The sequence below is a fragment of the Sitodiplosis mosellana genome, unplaced genomic scaffold, assembly GCF_009176505.1.
Source record: "Sitodiplosis mosellana isolate CC-2019 unplaced genomic scaffold, AAFC_SMos_1.0 Smas_scaffold_20, whole genome shotgun sequence".
In the NCBI taxonomy this organism is placed as follows: Eukaryota; Metazoa; Arthropoda; class Insecta; order Diptera; family Cecidomyiidae; genus Sitodiplosis; species Sitodiplosis mosellana.
The window spans coordinates 128,333-145,403 of NW_022595262.1; the positions used below are offsets into that span (position 1 = coordinate 128,333).

At 36.6% G+C, this 17,071-nt stretch overlaps 2 protein-coding genes across 4 annotated transcripts; both read right to left on the reverse strand.

The window, feature by feature from the left end:
• Positions 1–772: 772 nt before the first annotated feature.
• LOC129568526 (serine protease 3-like) lies at positions 773–2,747 on the reverse strand. The gene is made up of 5 exons (XM_055446519.1): positions 2,627–2,747; positions 2,530–2,545; positions 2,335–2,424; positions 1,051–1,829; positions 773–908 (listed from the first exon to the last, which is right to left on the reverse strand). Exons 1-4 carry the CDS (start codon positions 2,675–2,677, stop codon positions 1,117–1,119), a joined length of 870 nt encoding a protein of 289 aa, XP_055302494.1. The 5' UTR covers positions 2,678–2,747; the 3' UTR covers positions 773–908; positions 1,051–1,116.
• Positions 2,748–5,396: 2,649 nt separating this feature from the next.
• Positions 5,397–16,625, reverse strand: LOC129568555 (ATP-binding cassette subfamily C member 4-like). 3 transcript variants are annotated; one of them, XM_055446603.1, is made up of 16 exons: positions 16,184–16,275; positions 15,172–16,056; positions 10,319–10,486; positions 10,094–10,253; positions 9,783–10,005; positions 9,221–9,720; positions 8,626–9,152; positions 8,352–8,556; positions 7,876–8,258; positions 7,658–7,807; positions 7,452–7,595; positions 7,195–7,391; positions 6,812–7,111; positions 6,347–6,758; positions 6,046–6,273; positions 5,397–5,978 (listed from the first exon to the last, which is right to left on the reverse strand). In XM_055446603.1, the coding sequence occupies exons 2-16, from the start codon at positions 15,354–15,356 to the stop codon at positions 5,672–5,674; spliced, it is 4,089 nt and encodes a 1,362-aa protein (XP_055302578.1). In that variant the 5' UTR covers positions 15,357–16,056; positions 16,184–16,275; the 3' UTR covers positions 5,397–5,671. The 3 variants fall into 3 exon arrangements, with proteins under 3 accessions (XP_055302578.1, XP_055302579.1, XP_055302580.1); XM_055446604.1 differs by lacking the exons at positions 15,172–16,056; positions 16,184–16,275 and adding an exon at positions 16,382–16,625; XM_055446605.1 differs by lacking the exons at positions 10,094–10,253; positions 10,319–10,486; positions 16,184–16,275 and having other exon boundaries at positions 15,172–15,252.
• Between the last annotated feature and the right edge of the window lie 446 nt (positions 16,626–17,071).

Here is a 17,071-nt window from a genome sequence, read left to right on the forward strand (position 1 = left end):
GAAATCATCTGCCGCCTTCTGTATTTTATTCGTAATCACCCTGGAAGCCTACATTTGAGTACATTTTTGTTCTCCAGCCTGATGATGCTCCCAATAAGAGCGAAACGTCTCGCAATAAACGAATGAAAAATCAAATGCATTTTTCTAAAATTTTCAAATTTATTCGGTTCTTTTGTTGAACATCAAATGACAGGGACAAAAAAAGATACGGTATTCAGCTTTTTCAGGCGCCTAAAACCCCTTTTTTCAAGCCTATATTCTTCTTTGATTACGTCTCACCTTTGGCTTCCGGATCCAATCAAGCAACGGTGCAATCGGTTGAAAAATAACCAGTTTATCAGGAGAACGAAATATGGTCATGCCCACGAGTTTGTTATTCTTTTTCAAAATCATTGGACCTCCAAACGTATAGGGAGTTCCCATGCTTTCATCTAAAGTGTAACACATCAGATGATTTGCATCAAATACAGCGTCCAATTTCGGTTTGCATTTGGCGCCATCCAAATACTTTGTATCATAACGCCTCGTTCTCATTGTTCCATCCAATATCACATCACCGTAGACAGTGACCATTTCGGACGGGTCATTCATTTTGTAATCTTTGTCCACCAAATCTACGCTGCCGACGTTATCGTTGAACTCCAACGGTTCTTTAAGTGTAATCTTGGCAATGTCAAATGTGAATCCCGACAATGCGTATTTCTCATGAATTTCTATCTGGTCTTCAGTGACTTTAAGTTTTGTCGCATTTCTTGATAGTTTATTAACGGTGACATAGACATATGGGGCGCCGTGCACCCCATGCGCACAGGTCAAAATCTCCGTTTCCGACAAAATGATTGCATTAAATTCTAGTTCAACATCTTCGTCGGCATCGGCATATTTATGCTTGGAGACAGTAAGAAATTCTGTAATAGAAAAACATCTCAGAATGAATATTAATGTTTATGAATCATGAAAAATCTCCACTTTTGCCTCTCCTCTATTTAAAATAAAAAAAGTGACGTTAAAAACGGTTTGATTCGGTTCGAATTTCGAATGCACACTTACTTCCCGGTACCGTTATATCGGCTATAAATTTAGCTTCGTTAGGTGTAAGCTGAGGTGGAATTTGTTTCACGCTCTGAAATTAATGCAAAAAATGATTTTGTTTGCGTTGTTGAGAACAAAAATTGGAGCATTGTGATTAGATACCTTTGGGTCACGAATAAAATCAAGAAATAGAGTAATTGGAAGGAACGCTCCGCGACCATCTGCTGTTCCACCCATTGTTACACCCATTGTTATCCCCACTATTTTGCCATTTGTTTTTGAAACAACTGGTCCACCCGAATCCCCAGGTGTAAGAATAGCGCCATCATTCGTAGCTTCACCAGTTGTGAAGCCCAAAGCCTGACTTAGTTCAGATGCGTTGACATCAGATGTATATTTCGCATCGCAACGCCTCAATATCATTGGTCCGATGTTGTTCAACACACCATACCCATATACGGTGACCACTTCTGATGGGTTATTCAATTTGTAATCCTTATCCACGAGTTCGATACTACCAACGGTATCGCTGAATTCTAACGGCGTTTTCAGTGTTATTTTGGCAATATCAAATGCACCATCAATTAAATGACTATAATAAGGGTGATATACAAAGTTCTCTTTTTCGACTTTGATTTTAATTTTCTGGTTTGCATCTGATACAACTTTCGTACCACCTACCACATAAACATATGGGGCCTCATCCACACAATGGGCATTCGTAATAATTTCCGTTTTCGACAGAATGAATGCGGTACACATACTCATCATTTTTCCATTGGGATCATTTGGATGGTCTTTGTATTCATGCAAATATTTTGTAATAAAATCGTTTCATTCTCAGTACAAGCAATAATATTTGAAGAAAAAATGAACACACACACAAAATTGCTAGGGGGAAACCGCGAATTCTTCATCTACAAAATTTGTTTCTATCATTCAGTTTTAATACCATCTGTATGTTAACTCAAATATTTGACTAAATCTATAATCCACTATGAACGATACTTCTGACCACCACAATGTGATGAATTTTCTGACAGTAAAACGACAGAAATGCATATTCGTTTTAATTACAAGACAAAATAGAAAGTTATCATTTACAGTGAAACGTTTCTGGAGAAAGTTCGAAAAATGTCACAGTTGTAAATACTATATTGTTTGAAAAAAATTATAAAATCTAGCATTATTTTCAATTTTCTGACACGTAGTCAGCCCCTAGCAAAATTGATAGAATATTTGAATTTTTTCGGACAAAAATTCACGCACAAAAAAATGAAAATGATTCTAAAGCAGACTCACTTGCGGGAGCATGGATTCCAGCTACAAACTTTGCCTGTGACATGTTTTCAATCACTTCACCCTTAAGAAGAGCTTGCGAGAAAAAGCCATCTGTTCATTAGAAAAAAAGTTGAAATTTCGAATTGAATATTATAAAAGTCTGAAAAAATCTTTTGGAATCATGAGAAGCTAGTTCGAAAACCAAAAATGTCTTACGTTTTCCTTGAAGTTCCTAGAAAAAGAAATTTCGTGTTCACTTTCAGTTCTACAGAAATATCGTATTTTATTGGAAAAATGTGAAAAAAAAACTTACCGAAAATTCAACGATAAATAGCACCGAAAACAAACCCTGTAGTAGATTCATTTTAATTTGCCAACCAAACAGAGTTTTAACCTATTGCACAATGATAGTAGAGAACCGTCTTGTACTTCTTTAGAAGATCCTTTGAATTCGTTTGGTCTTCCACGTGTAGCTGATACAATTTGTGGAAATTGATGGAAAAAAATGGAATACGTTCGAAAACATTTTAAATTCAGATGTAACTGGTTCGTAATTTGGTTATTTTCGACTGTTTCTAATTGTTTTAATACTTACTCATTGTTTTTTGTGTACATTTTTGTTCTCCAGCCTGATGATGCTCCTAACAAGAGCGAAACGTCTCACAATAAACGAATAATCATTTTCTAAAACGGGTTTAGCCCAACACACTACTTTTGTGTTTGTTCAGATGGAATGAAAAAAACAACAGCTATACGTGTGCACCAAAGGAATTTGGTTGGACTGCACAGTGATGATATGAATTTACTTCAAGAGTACTTTTTTGTTCAATTCGTGATGAAGGGTCATCACGTACAGCCTCTATGGAAAGTATCTACCATAATGAATTTTAGAACCAATGTTGAAAAACACAATTGAACATTAGTCGATGTGCGATGCGATGTGATGTCAACCATATAAAAAGCGCACACAGTCCCACAGTCCATTGACAGCTTTGCCAGTTCGAAATTCGTGTGGGGAAATTCTTATGAATTTCCTAGGCAAAATCTGAATAACAGGTGAACGCTATGAAAACGGTGCGGAAAAGTTCGTCTTACGGAGGTAAGACTATTTATATACATTTGTTTATGTGCGTTAAAATAATATTTTTCATATCAAACAGGCATCCAATATAACAAAGTGCTGCTCAAAAGTGCTATTTTTTTCTTCGATTGAACATGTGCTGTGTAATTCTTCGTTTCATGAATTGTTTTTGTATGAAGATTTTGAGCAGTTTTTCAGAAACTAAACCAAAATTCGTTTTAAATTTAATGTTTTTATCCCTTTATTGAATGAGAATGCAAAAAAATATTGATTTGGAAAAATTGGAACAAAATATGACGAGTTGTTTGTATTTTGGCAGAAGTTTGTATTTTGACCCTCAATTTTTCCCAAGAAAATTTCGACAAAAATTGAGGACAAAAAATCAAACTTCTGCAAATGCGATCAACATGAAACTTTCAGAATCTTATTTTTTCTCCAAAAAATGAAACCTCAGAAAGTTTGAAGCCAATCAGAATCGATTAACAGGTACCTCCCATACAAAATTGTCCAAAAATCGGTAATTTTAGTCAAAATTTCAAAAATTTTGTATGGGAGGTACCCGTAAATGGATTCCGATTGGTTTCAAAATTTCAGAATCTTATTTTTTTCCCAAAAAATGAAATCCCAGAAAGTTTAAAGCTAACTAAAGTCGATTTACAGGTACCTCCCATACAAAAGTGTCAATTTTTTGAGGTTTTTCTTAGGGCAAGTACCCCAGGATCAAATCGAAAATGGCTCATCTTCGAACTTAAACTAAGTTTATTGGATACAAAACTTTTGGCATTTCCAGATTTTGATTATCTCAATTATTTTTCGAGTTATCGTGTTTACAAACAGCTACGGCGACAACGACGACGACGACGACGGCACACGAACGGAAAAGTGTCTCGAAAAGTGGTTTTCTAAGCGTTTCATGAGTTTTTATGATGATCTAAACCAATTTTGTGAAAAAAGTTTTCGGGACCAATTCCTATACTTTCCCTTGACACGTTGTGTACGGAAAAGTAAAAATAAAGTGAAAAATCACGACTTTTGAATTTAGTCTTCAAGCCTTAAAGCGTTTTGCCGTCCAAAAGTCGTGAAGCGATATTTTTCCTTATTGTAAATAAATTTTTCACAATAGTGAATGCGAAAAACACTTTTGAACTTCGTTCCCAGTAACACAGCGTCCTAGCGTCACTCAAAATGATATCAGTCATTTTGAGTTGTAAATCCACGCACGGAGCGTCACTCCATTTCAATCTCGTCTAGAGGTTTTTACTTTTCCGTACACAACGTGTCAAGGGAAAGTATAGGAATTGGTCCCGAAAACTTTTTTTCGCAAAATTAGCTTAGATCATCATAAAAACTCATGAAACGCGTAGTTTTTTTTGCAGAAGTTTGATTTTTTACCAATGTAATTCCTTTTATTCATCTGATTGATTTGTGCGTCCGTCCGTCCGTCCGTCCGTCCGTTCGTTCGTCCGTCCGTGTGTCCGGAAACTTTGAAAAATACTTGAAGTGAATACCACGTTGAAAGGTCGCGTTCAGTGTCGGTATTGATCGATGAAATGTACTAAACACGTGATTGTGTATTACGATCATGAGTTGTATGGAAAAAAAATTCACTTTCAATTGAAAATGTGAGATTTGATGTGTACAAAGAGACAAAAGAATGATTTGACATATTCGGCTTTTTTTTAAACAAAGTTGCAACACTTGAAATTGGTCGTGCCGTGTTTTAAACTTGATGATGACAATTTTTTCACTCTTATGTTTTGTGCATTTTGCATGCCAATAGTCGGAAAAACGGTTCCAAATTGGTTTATGAATGAAAAAGTGATTTTGTATAAAATTGGATAAACAATAAATGAAATCTTCATCAGAACCGTACGAGAAGATATTAGTATCACCGACAACAGATGACGACACAGAAAACATTCAATTTGGTACATCTGTCAAAAAGCACGATTCTTTGCTATAGCAGGTTTAAAACTCTTTAATCAGTGTGATACTACATAAATAAATCAGTATACTAGTATTTATTGAAGTTTTTTTTCAGTAAATTACACGTTTAGTACTTGATAACACTTGATAACATTTCTTGATTTCTTTATTTTATGTTCTGCAATCCCAGTAGGTCAGACTCTAGCGTAAAAAGTTTCTCTCCAAAACCATTATGACTTCAATGCGATGGAATGAAAATGTTATTTTGAAAATTTATTTGAGCGATTAAAGCCGGTGAAACGGTAATTTATATGGACTTGAATCGCATTATCATTTATCTCCTTAATATCATTAGAGGCGACTTTCTTCGAAGTCAGCTTCATCATCAAAATCAGCGTCACGCACTGTATTAAATTTTTCCCGAGCCATTTGTGACAATCGATTGAACTCTTGTGGTCCGAGTGCTTTAACCATGCCGTAGAAAATACCCGTTTGATTTTGCAACAAATTGTGTGGCTCATCGAATTCAGCCGCTCGACCGGTGTCCATGACTAACACTCGATCTGAGTCGATGATTGTGTGCAATCGATGAGCAACGGTCAACACCGTGCACTCGGCGAACTTCTCGCGAATCGTTTGTTGAATCAGTAGATCCGTTCTGTTTAGAATAAACAAAATGATTATAGTTTTGAACGTAACAGAATGACTGGAGTCCATTGACTTACTGTGGATCAACGTTCGCTGTGGCTTCATCCAGTACCAGAATTCGATTTTTACGTAAAATGGCTCGAGCCAAGCACAGAAGCTGACGTTGTCCAACTGAGTAATTGGAACCGTGTGCCATCACAGCCGAGTGCAGGCCCAATGGACCTGAAGCGATGTCTTTTAATTCAACCTTTTCAAGTGCGCTCCAAATGTCATCGTCTGGATACTCCTCGAATGGATCCAAGTTTCTGAAAATTGTACAAAATATCAATTAAAAAAGGCTTTGAGAAAAGTTTAAAAACCACAAAAGAGACGAAATACCTTCTCAAAGTGCCGGAGAATAGGACTGGATCTTGTGGAATGATTGCAACGCGTTTCCGCAAATCTTTCAATTGAAGTGTGGCAGTGTCGATATCGTCAATGATCACCTCTCCTTCAATCTGAGCTAAACGGAAAATAGCGCCGATCAATGAACTTTTGCCAGCCCCAGTCCTCCCAACGATTCCGATTTTCTCTCTCGGCTTAATTACAAATGACAGACCCCGTAATACTGGTTCAGCTTCTGCAAAGTATCTATAGACCACATTTCTGAATTCAATGCATCCCCTTGATGGCCAGTCGTCACTGACTTGATACGATTTCTTGGGCTGTTTCTCTGGCTCCAAATCTCGATACTCAAGCACACGTTCAACAGACATCAGTTGGTTGCTTATTTCGGCACTTTGACGAATACCTTCAACGAAACCATTTATAGACAGAATTTAATGAATCTTCTCTTGGACTTACCCCATTGTAACATGCCCGTTAAAGACATTGCTTGTGTAACTGCTAATCCGACTTTTTCACCCGAAACACTAGTGTCGATCACCATATAGTACAATATGATGCACGCAATGAAAATTAAGCACATGAGATCCAAGCTAAAACCAAATGCGGAGCTAGTTGAAATAAACATATACCAGCATGCTGAATGCGTGTCTTGATGGTAATCGAATTCAATTTTAAGGATTCTTTCAGCATTATACGCTCGAACCGTTGAAAGGCCGGTCAGAGTGGCCGTTAAGTGCGTAAATACAGGAGATTTTGCTAAAATCAATAATTAAGCAAATTAATTCATTGATTAGGTTATCTTTTGACAAGAATAGAAATTCCCATCAGCCCATATTTACCAACTCCTTCCAATCTTTTGATATTTTTCGATGTTTTCAAGTATACTTTGCGAATAAATATGAAAATAAATCCAATCACAACAACTGGAATCAGAAAGTATGGATTCACGGTACCCGCAACGATGATTGAACCAGTCATGCTCAGGAGCACTTGTGTTGCGTCAAGTGTTGCTTTTGGGAGTAATTCGTCCGTTGCGCTACAAAGATATTCAAATGTTCAATACAATTCAAATACAAAATGAACTATCCTCACACACCCAATATCCTTTGAAAATCGATTCAAAATTCGGCCCGATGGATTTGTGTCAAAGAATCGCATTGAAGTTGAAATGAGTCCGCTGAACATGGAATTGTGAAGTCTCTGGGAAGCTCGTATACAAATATTGAAAAAACCAATTGATCTAAAGAAAATGTTTTCGATTATTTAAAAAAAAAATCTTTTTAAATCGTTTGAAAAATTCACCTTATAATAGCGACTATAAACAAAAATGCCATTATTGCCCCATGGACGGATATACAAAAATCAGTTCCAAGTGTGGCAGTTGGATGTGCTTGCGATGGTTCCTCTGTATTGTGATCTCGACTATAAACACGCATTTCCTCTTGTTTGGTCCTGTAAACAAAAGCGTTATTTGCAGAGTGTTGATTGAGTATTTGATACAGTTTAGGTTTAGGTCCTACCATATTGAGACCCAATAATCTGCTGCACTAGCTAAGAGTTGAACCACTAAAAATAAAACTCCCAATACAAACAAAATTGACCAATGACTTCCGGCTCGGAAATAATTATAAGCAATCGATCCTTTCACTTTGCCTTTCGAACTGTCTTCCATTTCGACACCTTTAGTTTTTCCTTCATCTTCTTCGTCATCAAACTCGAAGCCGTCTGCACTGCTATTCAATGAGATTGATGATGCTGATCTTGTTGATGTCTGCCGTGACATTTGACGTTTGAATTTTTCTGGACCTTCCTCATTATCAATTTCATTTGTTCCAACAAGTTTAGCGAAATCCACTCCACTGTTTGCCAAATCGGCTGGCGTCCCTTGCACCTCGATTCGTCCCTATACAATTTTAAATTATTGTCACTTATGTAGAGGTGGAAAATTGTGTATCTTATGTTCCAAATAAAACTGTCCCTCCCAAAGAGATCTTACATCTTTTAGAACAACTAGCCAATCGGCTTCTTTCAGGAAATGCACCTGATGTGTGACCAAAATACGCGTTGCGTTCAGTTTTGAGAGTCGACTTTTTGGCCCGATGCACTTGTTGAAAATATGCGTTCCGACATGAGCATCAACGGCGCTTAGAGGATCATCCATCAAGTAAATGTTGGCTTTGCGGTAGCAAGAACGAGCCAAACTAAAATCAAGAGAGTAAAAAATCTCAATAAAAATATCCTGGTTGAAACCTTGGTGTTATAATTCCTACTTCAAACGAGCTTTTTGCCCACCACTGAGACTGGCTCCACGATCTCCAACAATCGTTCGATCTCCATTTTCCAATTGCTCGAAGTCCTTGACCAGTGCACATGTTTTTATGACAGCATCGTATCGATCACGATCATAATCCTCACCGAACAGAATGTTTTGTCTAACCGATCCGGCGAATACCCATGGTTCTTGGCTTGCATATGAAATGGATCCGTTTATGCTCAATGAACCAGTTTCCAAAGGCAATTCACGTAATAAGGCCTGCAAAAATGAGCTCTTTCCTGCTCCAACTGATCCAATCACACCAATCAGTTTTCCCTTTGGAAAATCGACATTTATATTGCTGAGCGTTGGCTTTTTCCATGCGGATGATTCATCTTCTTGTGGTGCATCTTTCTCATGTTTTGAAGTACCTATTTGTAGTGGATTTTTTACCGCTGGCATTGTCCAGCGAGCAGTGCCATTTCTTATTGATACAGACACATTTTTCGGTGCCACATGATCGGCCTCTATTATTTTGTCCACCTGTTACGAAATAAATTACATGGTAATTAATATAGTCACACATTTTCGAAATCAAACAATCCGTTTACCCCATTTTTATCACCGTTAAGTCCGTTATGTCCGTTTTCCCCCGCACAAATGCTTTCTGTTTTCTTCTCATCTAATTCTAAGAAATTTTGTAAACGTTTCAAGGCGACGAGCACTTCAGCGATTTCGGCCACACCACGAACAAACATTTGTGACATTGTTTGCGCGATGATAGCATAATACGAAGAAATAACGAATATTTTGGATGCGGTAATTTTATCCGATCCCTGGATTAAGGAAATCGACAGCATTGTACAGAATATAGCCATTCTGGTTGTGAACAGCATGAATGTCATGTACAAGCCTCGAACGTATGAGCTTTTGCGAATGATTTTCAATTCCATTTTACGGGCATACATGATCAATTTGGAGAACGGAATTTCCCAGGCGTATATTTTGATCACCTGAACACCAGATATTATTTCATCCATAAATCGGACACGTTCGTCCGTTCGGAGGGCGGTTTGCAAGCGGTATATTGACGATAATTTACCAGTATAACCTGAAAATAAATCGAAATGCTATTTTCCTCAAACATTTTATTCATTTAACAGTTATACTCACTTTGAATCGGCACAACAATGAACACAATCACGATACCTATTATCCCAGCTATACCGATTTCAATCCATAACAAAATTCCAACGATTAACGTAAGTAACGGTGCTGTCCACATTGAATTCAGAAACATTGTCACCCAATCGAATCGATTCACATCATTTGATAGTAAGTTTACGACTTTGCCGGGAGCCGTTCCACCAAGTGCAGTTTGTGAAAGCCGTAATGCCTAAATTAGAATGTATTGGTGTTTAATGATTGAGATGAATCTGGGATGTTGGTTTTTGAATCTTATTTTTAAACAGTTCTTCGCTCACTTTTCGATAAATAAGGCTGCACACGGCAACACGAACTTTCATACCATTATGTAAACCAATGATGAAAAATTGATTTGCCATAATGGTGCTAAAAGCGTTTAAAATGATAATTCCAATGGCATACAGGAGCGCATCTTCATATTTCATCGTCGAATCTTCGCTGCAAAATAGAAATATTTCGAATTCGAATTGTGTATCATTCGAGAGTTTATGCTCAACTCTTACCGAAAATAGAGTAGCAATTTTCCGAGTAGCAATGGTTGTCCCAAACGCAAGAAGATATCATTGAATCCGCAAACAAAACTAAGAAGTGCATATTCCTTCCAAAGCGTAGCAAGTATGGCCCTAATCAAAGACGGTCGCGTTGATTTAGCAAATTGTTTCTTCCAATTCCTATACCAATGGAAGAAAATATCGTGAAACCACCAAAGTGTTTTTAAAAGAGCGGCGAACCCGAACTGTCCGATTTTACGTCGAAAATTAGGTGGAAATAGACGCATAACAGGCCATCATAGGTGTCTTTCCTTTGCTATAAATGGGATTTTGTATGAAGATTGCGACCATTGGCTATTTTTTTTATGGAGAAATGTCGATTTCAGATCAAATTTATAGGTAATGCGATGTTCAAAGGGTCATTACTTTTTTGCACGCCCATGTCGTGAGTAAAAGTATTGTAATCACTCCAAAACCTAGGTACCCCGAAAACCCATTTTTCTATCCATTTTCGACACCAAAAAGCACGATACAGTGGTTATTTTGCTATGTTAATGTGGGTGTGTCGTACCCCAAAGGGGGCAAAGGGACAAAATTTGTTCGTCCGTCCATCCTTTTATTGATTTGGGACAATCGGACATTTGTCTCAATGTCCCATTTCAAATTCATAATTATTTAATTCGTCGCTTCGCTCCGCTCTGCGTTCTTGAAGCTTGCAGAAGCTTGTAAATTCAAGGGGTTTAATTAATTTGAGGTTTCCCATCAAATTATTATCGTAAGCACTACATGGAATGTAATCGTAAGCACTACATGGAATCGTAAGCACTTATTTTAATATTGTCAAAAATAATTAAATAAATTTATATGATATTGTATTCTTCACTTATGTGTTTTATGTATTGGGTGTATAACTTTGCTTCCGCCGTTTTCCAATAGATGGCTCCAGCGGTAAGTGCTGGTGAAAAATATCAGCTCTAAAACGTCATACGGTAAGCTTGGTTATCTGTCAACAATTCTGCATCATCACATTTGTAAATTTTTATCTGCATCATAAATTCTATTGTGCTCAAAAATGTCCGAGTTCGTGCCAAAAAAACCGCATTTACGGGAGCAGTTTTTTCATACGGGAAAAATGTGAAAAATAGATTATTCTTTTATCGAGTGGACACTGGTAGTGAAGAATGGACGTTTCTCGATAGACACAAGCATATCAAACCACATTTTGATCGTGGTTACTTGTCATTATAGGGGGCGCCATAATCACTCCCTCGAAAAAGGGTGATTTTCCATATTTGCGGGGGTGGGGCAGATATGGTGCATTGGAAGGAGGTAGAAACTTATCAAAATTCCCCAACAGAAACTAATCGGTATATACCAATTTCTGACAGCAAAATCGAAAAATTGACTTATCGCCGCAAAAAAGCGAATTTTTGAGGAATTTTTTTAATGACTTTTTGGCTATCAAGTCCAAAATTTCTAAGAAGCTATTAATTTTGAAAATCCTTTATGCCCCCGCTGTAATCTCCAGACATTGTGCTTTCTTACTACCACTGGTTTCAGTCGATTCAATATCACCTAAGTGGAGGACGGTTCACTTGTTTTCAAAAAAGTCAAAAATTGGCTTGATTCCTTTTTGGCCGCCAAGCCGACACAGTTTTTCTGGGACAGAATCCATAAATTGGCTGAATTGAGGGGAAAAGTCATAGCTTTCGATGGACAGTACTTTGAATAAATTATATTGTACAAATTTTTCACAATAAAGCCTCAAAAATTGAAAAAAAACGGCGGAAGCAAAGTTATACACCCAATACATTCAATGTGAATGGTAATCGTACATTATTTCACATTGGCAACGAAAAAAGTGTAAATTTTTTTTTTGGTTATTTCAAAGGTGAATTACAAGAATATGATTTTATTTCATTTTTGCAATTAGGCGTAATTGCTTCATTTCAAATAAAAAATATGGATATTAAAATGAATCAATTTACGGTCCAAAAAAATGGACCAAGAACTCTTAAAATTTTCTTGGGAAAAAAATAACAACTAAAGTAGCCTACATTCCATGTAGTGCTAAAAAGACGGGTTATGATTTTGGTCAAGAAAAATGCGGTTATTTTAAATGGTTCCAATTTTTTCAGTATTCCCGTGTGAAAAAGAAATGACTGACTGACTATAACTTCAGTTGACTTTAGTTGATTGAATTTATATTTTTGTTCTAAGAAAATCACTTGGTCCCAAATGAAGCAACTTAGATTGACTTGTAACTTCAAATGATTTCAGTTAACTATGATAGACTTACACTACACTTTGTACTGAAATGTCAATCAAAGTAAGTCATTTTTGTCCCAAATTAGTTAACTGACTGCTCAGTTACTATTTTTTCACACGGGTTCAGACGACAATAAAGACAATCAGACGTTTTATTTCATTTGAATGCCCAACATCGAGATTTTCGGAATCATAATACAATTTTCCATAAAATACATGAACGTACTGTGGTTTTTTTCTGAAAATTCTTATAAATTTCCTAGGCGAAATCTGAATAAAAGCTGAACGCTATGAAAACGGTGCGGAAAAGTTCGTCTTACGGAGGTAAGACTATTTATATATTAATGTATTTAGACGAAAAAATGGCAGTTTTCTCAGATCAAAACATCGTCAGAGGCCATTTTCGACCATTTTTGACCATTTTGTGGTGCATGACAGTCAAAATATCGAAAAGTTTGAAAAAATTTGAGTTTTGTCCCAATTTTTCTTTGCTAAAATTTGACCATTTTTGGTGGCAAATCGAAAAAAAAATTTAAACCGCCCCCCCCGGGGGGGGGGGGTAAATTTTCTATTCCCATCCTGAATGTTTGGAAGCCCAAAAATCGGGTCAGTTGCTATCTGCGGAGGTACCCTAAACGTGGGATCGGAAGGGCTCTTCAAACCCCAACTTGTGTAAAAATTTCATTAACTTATGACCGCGTTGAAGACCGCGGGAAAAATTTTGGTTTTCTGAGTTTTTGTCCAAACCCAACTTCCATGCAAAGTTTCAGCTGATTCCAAAAACCCTTGTGAATTTTGGCTCATTTCATGTGGAATGGTCGATACGTGATCGGAAATTTTCTGCAAGGGGGTCACCAAGTCGATTTCTGGCAAGTCTAGTTTTGTAGCGTATGGCCATATATCCTAACAAAGCCGGAATATTCTGGCTGACCTGTGGTTTCGGAGATATGAGGGACCAAAAGTTGAGAAAATCCTGAAAACATCGATTTTTCGGAAAGCTATATTTCGGCGTGGATTTCGAATTTTAATATGATTTTTTCAGTGTTTGTACAGATTGACGAGTTCTATCGATTGAGACTATCAGATTTGGGGTGGTCCACCCATACCAGAAATCGGTTCCAAAGTTTGGACCCGGTCCTAGTCACCCGGGGCCAGCCATTTTTGTCAGTTTTTTTTGTCTTTTAAACACGATGGTATAGTCAGCCAAAATAGACCGCCTTCAAAAAATGCATGTCTCAAATAAGGTATCGGACACAATTTTCACGTTTTTGACAATTTTCGACATTTTGAGGCCAAACACCAACCAGATGGGATTTTTGTAGCAATATTTTGTGCTAAATTTGTTTATAAGATTTCTAGCTAAATCTCAATACTGACTGAGTTAAACCCTAAAAAATAAAGAAAAAACTCCTCTCAGAATATCAACAGGGGCAATCCCAGTTTGCCCTTTCGACCTTAGGTCTATGAACAAAAGTTGTTTGTATTGAGGCCCTCTATCGATAGCAGCATGTCCCGGATAGATCGGGCCTTTTGTTCAAAATCGATCCACCCTAATATACATAGATATTTTTGATAACATTTTAATCAAAACGTGTTTTTGGACAATCGAGGTATCGGATATTTACAATCTTTCAAGAGTCATTAACTAAACTGTGTGATAACAAGGACAGCGAATGTTGAGTATGTCACATCTCTCTAACACCGTGCGACACATGTCTTCGCCCATGAGGATTTCCGATTTACGGCTTTAGAGGACCACAAAACAAACATTTCTGCATCATTAGTTTGTCCGGGTCACGTCAAATTTTTTTTTAATCGACTTCGGTATCTGTGAAATCAGCGATAGGTCGAAAATTTTCAAATGTTCTCCGATTTTGATGAAATTTGGTACATATAGTAAGCAAGCCAATAAAAGAATTTTGGCATCCAAACTGATCCAAAAAACTGGTCCGAATTGGTCCAAATTGTATTTTGAGGTTTTGGACCAGTTTGGACCAGTTCGAACCAGTTTTTTTGGATCAGTTTGCATGCCAAAATTCTTCTATTGGCTTGCTTACTATGTGTACCAAATTTCATCAAAATCGGAAAACATTTGAAAATTTTCGATTTTTGCTCGGTCCAAAACCTCAAAATACCATTTGGACCACTTCGGACAAGTTTTTCAGATCAATTTGAATGTCAATGTTCTTCTATCGGCTCACTTACTGTGTATACCAATTTTCAGCAAAATCGGATTACATTTGAAAATTTTCGACCTATTGCTGATTTTCAGATTCCGGGAAGACCTACGGAAGTCGATGAAAAAAAAAAAATTGACGTGACTTGGACAAACTAGTGATGCAGAAATGTTTGTTTTGTGGTCCTCTAAAGCCGTGAATCGGAAATCCTCATGGGCGAAGAAAAAAGTTGAAATTTGTTGCACGGTGTAATCAAAACAAATCCAATCCGATCCAATCAAGTCGAGTTGTATGTCATTGTTGCAAAATCTATTGACATTCGTAAGTTTTATCTAATCGTGATAGCTATGCCAAATAATTGCGCTATCCAAAATTTCATAAATGCGTTATCACGCTTTTTGGAACGAATAAAATACTTACGCTTCTAAACGATCACCCAGAACGTCGGATTTATCACATTTCAACGGTTGAAAAATGTCATCTAATTGTAAAATTTTTGCATATCCCGTTCTAAACAACGGGATTGTCCATGTGAAAAACAACAGCGAAAAAATATTCGTTTTTTCACGGGGATTTGGTGGTAACTTTCGTTGTATGGACTCCATTTTTATAAATTACACAAACTTTTTCTCCGTATCAATGTAAGTATTATTCTCATACAGAAAAGTAATGAACATATATATTTTTGTCGATTTTTCCTTGTTTGATCTAGTTCTTTCTGATCAAATTAATAATTCTGTTTTTAATTTGGAAGTTGTTCCCTTTTTTCATCATTTATATTCAAAACTAGTCGACGAATGAAAGTCGTTTTCTTTAATTCTTTCGTATCACTGAAAATTTCTTTATTGCCACTAAATTTTACAGCATTCACTAAACTTAGTCACGATTTAAAATTATTACAGGATTTTATTTCTTTTTTTATAGTCTGCAGTTGATAAATACATATCCATTAATTTTGATTTGATTCAAATCGATTTTCGTACATTTTCAAGAAAAAACGTTTTGATTTATCGGTCGTCTGCTGCTTTTAAAAAACAATTTTATCACTCTTCATCAGCCGACACAAGCGGCATGTTCACTGACAAACTTGCAACTAAAGTTCATTTAGAAAAAGCACAATTCTTTTATCGAGCATTTAATTTGATATGCTTTGAATAATGAATTTGTATCTGTATCGTACATGCACTACATTCACTCTGCAGTGTGCACACAAATATTTAAACCATTTTGTATTTGTTCATAACAGTTTGTGTTGTTATTTTTGTGTTTAAGTTGGTGTGGATATTATTTACTTCTATCATTTTGCTGCACAAGAAAAAAACAAATGTATTATAAGAGTGTGCGACATCAAAAAACGCTAAGCAAGCAATTTTATCTAGTCTTTTAGTTGATTCAATCCTAGATAACGTGTTTTAGCTAATGACATACTCACAATGAGTGTCACACTCTGTCTAAATACAACCTCTCTAACTACGATGAAAGCAAGCAATATACCAAGAATGAATAGTTGAATAGAGAAACCTTTTGATTTTGAGGTTTGTCTGAGATTTAAAAAAAATCGGTTCAAAATGTTAAACGCAAGGAATGAATTTGAATAACTTCATTTCAATCACACAAATTCAGAACATACCTAGCGCATTCTGTTCTGGCAGGAAGAACCTCCATCACTCATTCTCTTCGGCAATGCTAAATCGCCATACTTTTTCCGACTTTCATTCGGATGTTATAATTTTGTTTAACTTGGAAAAACGGGAAGAGAATACAAATTTTGTACTGTGGACGCGTTACAATACACAACGCATACGATTTATCTATCTATCTGTTTTCTTTAATCGCTAACTGATTTCTATTTAATCCTTTAAGAAATTCGTGACAAAATGGTAATATTTGTTTAATTGCACCTTGAATTAATAATATTGTGCTATAAAAATATGCGTTTCAATAAAATATCCAACCAACAAAAACTTATCACGGCGTCTTTTACTTTTTCGCACGCCCATGTCGTGAGTAAAAGTATTGTTATCACTCCAAAACCTAGGTACCCAAAAAAACCATTTTCTATCCATTTTCGAAACCAAAAAGCACGATACAGTGATTATTTTGCTATGTTAATGTGGGTGTGTCGTACCCTGTACGCTGTGCGCTGTACGCTGTGCGCTGTACGCTGTGCGCTGTACGCTGTACGCTGTACGCTGTACGCTGTACGCTGTGCGCTGTACGCTGTACGCAAAAATTTGTTAGCACGACTGCTCAAATACCAGAATAGGAAATGAAATTCTGCAAGTACCAAACGTTTGTGCTTCGTTAGACTTGAAAACCA